The sequence below is a fragment of the Leuresthes tenuis genome, unplaced genomic scaffold (assembly GCF_036924035.1).
Source record: "Leuresthes tenuis unplaced genomic scaffold, fLeuTen1.0.hap1 SCAF_6, whole genome shotgun sequence".
Taxonomy (NCBI): Eukaryota; Metazoa; Chordata; class Actinopteri; order Atheriniformes; family Atherinopsidae; genus Leuresthes; species Leuresthes tenuis.
Window position 1 is genome coordinate 1,663,571 of NW_027325360.1, and position 9,213 is coordinate 1,672,783.

Below are 9,213 nucleotides of genomic sequence, written 5' to 3' on the forward strand. Positions count from 1 at the left end.
CCAAGTTTTTCCAATTTGTGGCTGTAAAAGTTATTTTAAGCCTTTTAGGAATGTTATAACATGTAAAACTGATCAGTTTAGTCTGTTTATGGGGTTTACAGAATGAGTCAAGGCTGAAAATCAACACATACAACCGCCCCCCCGCACTGCTGCACACCTTAAGACCTGTTTAAGGAGGAATGGGACAAAATAACAGCTGGAACTCTGCATCACCTGGTTTCCTCAGAGTCAGAACGGCTTTAAGTGTTGGCAGAAGGAGACAAAGTGGGAAAAGGTTCACTGACTTTATGGGATGCTGCAGGTCTGAGGTGTAGAAATGCACTAATTACCTTTTTCAGTCTGATTATTTCTCAGAACACAGCCTCTGTTAATTACTTTAGTTATTTTATGTAAACTGAGAATAATCTTAATCTTATTTTTTCTTTAAAGTGCTTTATTGGTAGGTTTTGAAAAGCAGAATAAATAAACTTCATCTTAATTACAATAAGATGATAAATCAAAAGAAAATAAACTGGAAACCTTATATTCTATAATGTTAAATTCTATATTTTCAGGATATCATTTTCCAATCTGTTCATTTGAGTTTCAGAGAACAGTAAAACTCAGGAGGTAACCGACTCCTCGGGTTCCGCTTTTCTTTCTGGTTTTAAACTCAAGATTCAAAAAGTTCTGCAGAGAAAAAGGAAAAAGATCCAGTTTGAGACGATCTGAAGTTACAGTAAAAGAGTTTGTAAAATGTTAAATGATTCAGGTCTTTCTGTCTTTCTGAGCACCAACCGGCGCTCTTCTCTCAGAGTAGAAGGTGGCGTGCTCCTCCTTCCTCGCGCTGGGCGCCGCGGTGACTTCCTGTCAGTGCAGGCTGTGGATCGGCACCAGGGAGGTGTTTCTGGTTTTTTCCAGCAGTTTTGCTCTCAGCTCCGGTTTCTTCACTTCACACCAGACGTATCGAGGGTTCTCCACAGGTGGAGGTCCAACGGCCGCCGGCCTCTCCACCTGCAGCCCGTCCTCGTCGCGTTGGACCCGGTCGGGCTGCAGCGCCACCAGCGTGTTGAAGCACACGCCGTCCGTCTTGCCGTGCTGTCGCCCGTTGTGCTGCAGGCTGAAGATGCCCAGCGTGTTGACGTCGTGGTCGTAGTAAGACGCCGGCATGGCGTCCTGCACCACCATGTTGGCCGCCCAGGTCACCACGTGGGTCTTCAACGCTGCTGCTGTGGGCAGGTGGAGCCCCGGGGCTGCCGGACAGGAAGGGGGGGTTAGTTTGTTCAGAGTGAAAGTAAAGCAGACAGAGGAGGTGACGCTCAGCTGGTGGTCGACTGTCAGGAAGGTAGGACCTCAGGTAGGACCCGTTAATGGTGTTTCCTGAGGAGTAAAACCTACTTTATTACACTTTAACCTCAGGTAGGACCCGTTAATGGTGTTTCCTGAGGAGTAAAACCTACTTTATTACACTTTAACCTCAGGTAGGACCCGTTAATGGTGTTTCCTGAGGAGTAAAACCTACTTTATTACACTTTAACCACAGGTAGGACCTGTTAATGGTGTTTCCTGAGGAGTAAAACCTACTTTATTACACTTTAACCACAGGTAGGACCCGTTAATGGTGTTTCCTGAGGAGTAAAACCTACTTTATTACACTTTAACCACAGGTAGGACCTGTTAATGGTGTTTCCTGAGGAGTAAAACCTACTTTATTGCACTTTAACCTCAGGTAGGACCTGTTAATGGTGTTTCCTGAGGAGTAAAACCTACTTTATTACACTTTAACCACAGGTAGGACCCGTTAATGGTGTTTCCTGAGGAGTTAAACCTACTTTATTGCACTTTAACCTCAGGTAGGACCTGTTAATGGTGTTTCCTGAGGAGTAAAACCTACTTTATTGCAGACTTTAACCACAGGTAGGACCCGTTAATGGTGTTTCCTGAGGAGTAAAACCTACTTTATTACACTTTAACCACAGGTAGGACCCGTTAATGGTGTTTCCTGAGGAGTAAAACCTACTTTATTACACTTTAACCACAGGTAGGACCTGTTAATGGTGTTTCCTGAGGAGTAAAACCTACTTTATTACACTTTAACCACAGGTAGGACCTGTTAATGGTGTTTCCTGAGGAGTAAAACCTACTTTATTACACTTTAACCACAGGTAGGACCCGTTAATGGTGTTTCCTGAGGAGTAAAACCTACTTTATTACACTTTAACCACAGGTAGGACCCGTTAATGGTGTTTCCTGAGGAGTAAAACCTACTTTATTGCACTTTAACCTCAGGTAGGACCTGTTAATGGTGTTTCCTGAGGAGTAAAACCTACTTTATTACACTTTAACCTCAGGTAGGACCCGTTAATGGTGTTTCCTGAGGAGTAAAACCTACTTTATTACACTTTAACCTCAGGTAGGACCTGTTAATGGTGTTTCCTGAGGAGTAAAACCTACTTTATTGCAGACTTTAACCACAGGTAGGACCCGTTAATGGTGTTTCCTGAGGAGTAAAACCTACTTTATTACACTTTAACCACAGGTAGGACCTGTTAATGGTGTTTCCTGAGGAGTTAAACCTACTTTATTACACTTTAACCTCAGGTAGGACCTGTTAATGGTGTTTCCTGATGAGTTAAACCTACTTTATTACACTTTAACCACAGGTAGGACCCGTTAATGGTGTTTCCTGAGGAGTAAAACCTACTTTTTTACACTTTAACCTCAGGTAGGACCCGTTAATGGTGTTTCCTGAGGAGTAAAACCTACTTTAACACAAATGGGACCTTAACTGTCTTATCTTTCAAAGCATGGAGCTTAAAGGTCACATATTCTGCCCTTTTTAACTTTTTTCTCAGGTCTGATTAAGATGTACGGGGCAGATAGCTGTTGGATTAAGCTCAGGGGACTCGGCCTCAGTTCGGGGGAAACAACAGACATGAGAAAAGTGGTGAGATACGTCAACCCGGGCTGCAGCGCCGCTCCACTCCTCTGTGGTTCAGTGTTTTTAGAGGCTAATGTTAAGAACAGTTAAGAACAGTCACTGAACAGCAAAGAAAAGGCGGTCAAACGTCCTGCTTCTGAAGGACAGTGAATGCAGCATCATGTGACGCCGTGGACGGAGATGACGAGCTGAAGGTGCTGTATTAGGTTGAAAATGAAGAGGAGGCATTTCTGAATTCTCCCACATATTTTAGATACTGGAAGCATTTGTACCTTCGTTTAAGTAAACATGAGATATTAGAAAGAATGACTTTGAGCCTCATCAGTTACTTTTCAGACAGTAAATCGTTACAATCAGATTGTTTCTCGTTATTTTGAGAATCTTAGCCATAATTTTAGATAATTATTCATTGTGAGAACAAATAAATAAAGAAACTAAGCTTATTTTATGAAAGCATAAAGAGTGAAAGAGTTTGTTACTTCTGCTCAGAAGGATCCAGATCTGCTCCTCAGCACCAACGAAGACCAGGACGAGTCTCTGCACCACGTGACGGCAGCTCAGGTCCACAGGCAAGGTTACGGGATGGCAGGGATCCCTATGGTACCTGAAGGCATCGCAGCATCACAAATGTCATAATTTCCTTTTAAACGTTTTTTTTTGGGACAGTGAATGCAACATTTTAGGGTTTTTAGTCATTGACAATCAGCTCCTCTATGAGCTGTCCGTGGTCCTGAACTGAGAATAACAGTGAAGATTATAGTCTGACGACACCGATTATCAAATATTATCAACAATTAACCAAGTGAGGAAATGAGCAGCGTTGATTATCATCACGTCTCACACTGTGAGGAATACGCTTTCCCCCTAATTCCTCAAAGCAGGAATGAGTTTTTAGGAGAGGTGTGACGACCTACTTGAGTCCACAGTCGATGAGGCGAAGGATATCTCGTCCTCTGAGGGGGAGGGACGACTCTCTGTCCCACCAGGCGCCCTGAAGAGACTCCTGATCTGCTTCTGAGAGACTCTTTAAGCTGCCACCTGGCAGACGGGATGAGACGTTAATGCTGCTGCTGCTCAGCTGAAGGAGACACCTCACATAATCTGGGGGATGACCTCTGACCTGTGATCTTGGCCAGGAAGATGAAGCGGATCCACTGCGGTCCCTGCTCCTGGATCAGCAGCAAGGTGATTGGCTCACAGTCAAACCCCGCCTCCTCCTTCACCTGCAGACAAACTGAACTGTGGAAAATTGTTTGTGTGCTTCCTGGATTCATCCTGATATTCATTTAAGGTGCTCTTTGGTACTTTAGTATTAAAAAAAGTATTTAAATTATCTTTATTTTCATGGTTCAACCTCAGTGACTCTAAAACATTGACGTGTTTCAGCTTGCAAACCTTCTTTAATGGCTTATAAATTAAAATCCATAAAGTCTCTTTGGCTGAGTCGCCTTTTCTATTAGAAATGGGAATATGATCAATTCCAAAGGCTTGTAAAGTCGATGGATCACGGTTATGATGCCCGTCCATAGGTTAGCATTAGCTGCACGAACTGCATATTTATGTTCTGCTAATCTATCCTTTAGGCGTCATTTAGTCCAACTGATGTAAAAAACTGGGACATTCAAGCCCATAGAGGACAAAAGAAGTTTTATGAACCAGTTTGTGAAACTCCATAAATGTTTGGTTTGTGTTACATTTGAGAACCACACATGGAAGCAAAGAGGCAGAGAAAGTCCAGGCCTGAAGGTCAGTTTGGGGCCTTGATTTTAATGTGGAGCTGGGAGCTGAGCGTGGGTCAGAGATGGAGGACGGGGCTGAAGTGGATCCTGTGACGTAGAGGACTGGGGCACAATGCTCCGGTTTTTTGGTACAGGATATTATATATATTCTTATATATTATATTATATTATATTATATTATATTATATTACATCACAGTACTAAACATGGCTGCTTTAATGTACCCGCCATCACTTTGTCCCATTACGGAGCCTGAAACGAGGGGGACTGTGGATAAAAAGGGTTGTGATTTCTACATGGTGAAATGAAAAAGTCTGAATGTGAGAGATGGAGCTCTGTTATAATCCAGCTGTGATGTCGTCATCCAGCTGTGATGTCATCATCCAGCTGTGGTTATAATCCAGCTGTGATGTTATCATCCAGCTGTGATGTCGTCATCCAGCTGTGATGTCATCATCCAGCTGTGATGTTATAATCCAGCTGTGATGTCATCATCCAGCTGCGGTTATAATCCAGCTGTGATGTCATCATCCAGCTGTGATGTCGTCATCCAGCTGTGATCTCATCATCCAGCTGTGATGTCATCATCCAGCTGTGATCTCATCAGCCAGCTGTGATGTCATCATCCAGCTGTGATGTTATAATCCAGCTGTGATGTCATCATCCAGCTGTGGTTATAATCCAGCTGTGATGTTATAATCCAGCTGTGATGTTATAATCCAGCTGTGATGTCATCATCCAGCTGTGGTTATAATCCAGCTGTGATGTTATAATCCAGCTGTGATGTCATCATCCAGCTGTGATGTCATCATCCAGCTGTGGTTATAATCCAGCTGTGATGTCATCATCCAGCTGTTGTAAAGGCATTAATTAGTTTCTCCAAACTGTGATATGACAGCGGGTTTTTACTTCAGCAACGAGCTGACTGGAAATGATCCATCCAGACTCAGACCTCCTCAGGTGTGTTTCTGTGGCTCACCTCCCTCTTCAGCGCCTCCTCCAGGCTCTCCCCCACCTCCACCCGCCCTGCAGGCAGGTACCACTGCTTGTAACAGTCCTGCTTCGCCTCCTGGACCATCAGCACCTCCTCCTGAAGCAGCGTAACACACGGAGTTTGAAAACAGTCTGAATGGAGAACAAACATTTGGCCTTTTTACAGCTCACCTTCTCGTTGAAGATGACGCCGCAGACGATGTAGGTGACGTTCTTCTTCAGACTGGCCGGCTTGCTCTGCTCCAAGCCGACGTCACACCCGCTGACCTCTGACCCCTGGCCGCTGAGCAGCCGCTCCACCTCCTCCTCCCCCTGCCGCCGCTCCTCCTCCGTCACCTCCATGTCTGACGCTCCGAAACTCCGAGAGCGCCTCTGTGTTTAAATCAGAGCTGCAGTCAAACATTTTAATCTGCACGAGATTTTATTCGTAAAAAAGGTAAGAAACTGTTTTCCAAACAGTTTATTAGAATATTTAATGATTAACTTTCTCTTAGTCAACCATTCAACCCCCAAAAATACTGTTCCAGCTTTTATAAAAACCCCTTTTGTTCATTTTGATTAAAATATTTATATCTTAATATAATATTTCTTTGTTTCTGAACATTGTAAACCTTAAAATATTATTACTCGTAAATATTAAAGTAAAAACTAAAAATTTTTTTATTAACGTTTTACTTTCTTTACTCTTATTTAATCTGAATAATTAACATCTTTTGTATTCAGATGTATGTCGCAGATAAAAGTGAAAAAATCCTCAAAGAACTGAAGTATTTGAGTAAAAGTACTTCGTTACTTTCCTCCCGGCTGACCTACAGCAGCTAACCGAAGCAAACCTTTTCATCATGAACACGAAACGTTTCCGTTTTATTAGAAATTCCGAAGAAAAACGAAGTCTTTAAACGTTTAAAATGAGTCTCACAAATAAACACGAACCTGTTTCTCCTTAACGCTTCTTAACTGCCTCCATTCACTCTCTGCGGATATGTTTTGACGTTTGACACCCGGAAGTGAAGCGGAAATGCGAAGTTATTTCCGGTTCCGGTTTTGTGTTAAACTGGGTTTAACCGCACCGACATCTGTTGTTTCAATGAATATTTGCAACAGTATTGTAAGATATTTTTCTATAGTTTATGAGGATTTGTTCACACCTTTGTATTTGGGTCCATTGTAAGATTTCGTGCTCTGATTGAGTATTTTATTGTGAAATATGTCACAGGAAGTCACGCGTTTTGTAGTTTTCATGACCACTTGGGTTCGCGCTGTGTTGTAACGCAGTAAGGTCATACAAAAGCTGTTAAAGGAGCTAACGAGGCTAATACAGAGCAGGTTGAACCAGATTTCACGTTTGTTAGCTAGCTAGCATACAACTGACAGAAATAAAGAGTTTAAGCGGCGGAGTCGGTTTGAATCGGGACACATTTGTTAAACAGGTGAGTGAACGTTGTTTGGTGGTTTCAGGTTTTGTCCTCCAGCATTAATGCACATCTGCTCTTCTGTTTCTGATGAACCACATCTGTTATTACAGCAGAAAGAAGAAAAGAAAATGTGTCTGTGGGTATAATGTGTTTAAAAATGAGCTGTAACAGTTTCAGGTTTGGACAATGATACATTTTATTTAGGAACACATTTTAAGCAGAATCAGTGGCAGATAAACCTTATTATTCCTCTCAGACAGTCCTGTTAAAAAGTCCTGACCCATTCAGGCAGAAAAAAGGCTCCTAACTCAAGGGATGAACCAGTGTTGTGTCGACACAGAACAGACAACTTAGCAAAGAAGCCATTTTAAACTGGATCTTTAGGCTCTTTGTTACCAGCAGCCTGTCACAAAGACACATCATTTGTTCCCATTTCTTTATCTTTATCTTTTTTTTTCTTTATCTCTTTCTGCATCTATGAAAAACAGCAAAGAAAACACAGTTTGTGTTAATATACTTTATTAGTAGCTTTATACGTCAGTATTGTTCACTACGATCACTACAACTGAGAACTTTTTCTTGTTCTTTTCATGTTTTACATGGTTGGAATTTCTACAAAGAATTTGTAGAAACACCTAAAGTCATGGATTAAGTGTTTAATCTGCAGGTTTTAGCATCTTTAGATTAAGGTGAATAGTTTTCTGCTCCATTTATTGAAGGATTCTGAGCCGTTTAGCTTCTCAGCTGCCTCTGAGGGTCAGATTTTTCATTAGCACACCTGTCAGTGTGAGATGTTTGCTGAAAATGACTCGGCTCATATTATTTAAATATCATTGTGCTGTTTCTCCATCCTGCAGGCAAACATCAGATCCTCCTGGAGGCCTCAGAGCTGCAGAAGAAGAGCGTTGTGTTGCCTTCAGGGTCGGTCTGTAACCACATCTGTAACAGACAGTAGAAGCGCTTTGATGACCTGCTCCAGCTGACTTTGTGTCCACTGACAGACGTTAAGCTTCATCCTGGTGGCAGCATGCCTTTGTAGCGCCCTGCGGAGCGGCTCTTTAATCAGATTTCTTTGCGTTCGGCGTTCTGAGGTCGACTCTGTGTGATGGTGCGGCACAGCAAGCTGCAGAAGCAGGTCCTATCTCTGTACCGGCAGTTCCTGCGAGCCGGTCAGGACAAACCGGGCTTCCTCCCCCGAATCCGCGATGAGTTCAAGGAGAACGCTCGCATCAAGAAGACAGACGTGATGCACATCGAGTATCTGTATCGACGAGGCCAGAGGCAGCTGGAACAGCTGAAAGACGTCAACACCAAGCAGCTTGGCTCCTTCTCCAAAACCAAAGACTCCAGCTGAAACCAGGGGACCCCGACGATGCCACAAATACCTCAAAGACTCACCCGCGGTGCAGGAACCATAGAGTTTTAGGTTTATTAAGGTTTTAGATGTGAAATAAGCTGTAATGAAGCAAATGTAAGACCCATAAAAACTATTAAATAATGATAAACAGTCTGTCTCTGATTTGGTGCATAAAACTGAGTTTTTCTTTTGGAGAAATACAACCATGAGAAAACTGGACAGCAGCTGGATATGAAGCTGGAAGCAGCTTTTAATGAAAATCAGAATGTCTGCTCGTCTATCTCTGGAGCCATTTATTGTATTTACAGTTAAATTCCCTTTACTTTACACTAAAGACACCGGAGAGTTGAATACAACACAACTTTCTGAAATGCCTTATTTTTGCTTCCATCACTTTTTACATGATTTTTATGTCGCTTCAGACGAATCATTCTTTCTGAGATGATGTGAAGCAGAAATATCTAAATTTATCAAATCAGCTTGAAAAGAAAAGACGAAAGTTGAGAGTAAAAGAGTAAAACAGCTGGCGGTACAGATCTGTACGCCGGGGTCTGCAGCGCTGCAGCAGGCGGCGCTAATGCACTTCCGGGTGCTTCAAAATGGCGAAGAAGAAGAAGACGATGACGTAAACAGGAAGTGGGGCGTTTCAGAGGAACAAAAATTTCCTGTTTTCGTAATTTTGTGTAAATACTGATCCTCGTTGCAAGTATCGGCTGTGGGAGAAACTCTGAGGCTTTATTTGAGTGAAATCTCCCGTCTTTTTGGTTGTTTATCGGGCCGTTTATCAGC

The 9,213-nt window shown here is 42.7% G+C and overlaps 2 protein-coding genes across 2 annotated transcripts; one reads left to right on the forward strand and one right to left on the reverse strand.

Moving 5' to 3' along the window:
- Positions 1 to 446: 446 nt before the first annotated feature.
- Positions 447 to 6,659, reverse strand: nudt18 (nudix (nucleoside diphosphate linked moiety X)-type motif 18). The gene is made up of 7 exons (XM_072387173.1): positions 6,586 to 6,659; positions 5,824 to 6,024; positions 5,639 to 5,749; positions 4,041 to 4,143; positions 3,835 to 3,958; positions 3,400 to 3,524; positions 447 to 1,232 (listed from the first exon to the last, which is right to left on the reverse strand). Exons 2-7 carry the CDS (start codon positions 5,992 to 5,994, stop codon positions 850 to 852), a joined length of 1,017 nt encoding a protein of 338 aa, XP_072243274.1. The 5' UTR covers positions 5,995 to 6,024; positions 6,586 to 6,659; the 3' UTR covers positions 447 to 849.
- Positions 6,660 to 6,832: 173 nt separating this feature from the next.
- On the forward strand, positions 6,833 to 8,555 carry sdhaf1 (succinate dehydrogenase complex assembly factor 1). The gene is made up of 2 exons (XM_072386883.1): positions 6,833 to 7,082; positions 7,925 to 8,555. The coding sequence occupies exon 2, from the start codon at positions 8,173 to 8,175 to the stop codon at positions 8,419 to 8,421; it is 249 nt and encodes an 82-aa protein (XP_072242984.1). The 5' UTR covers positions 6,833 to 7,082; positions 7,925 to 8,172; the 3' UTR covers positions 8,422 to 8,555.
- The last annotated feature ends 658 nt before the right edge of the window (positions 8,556 to 9,213 follow it).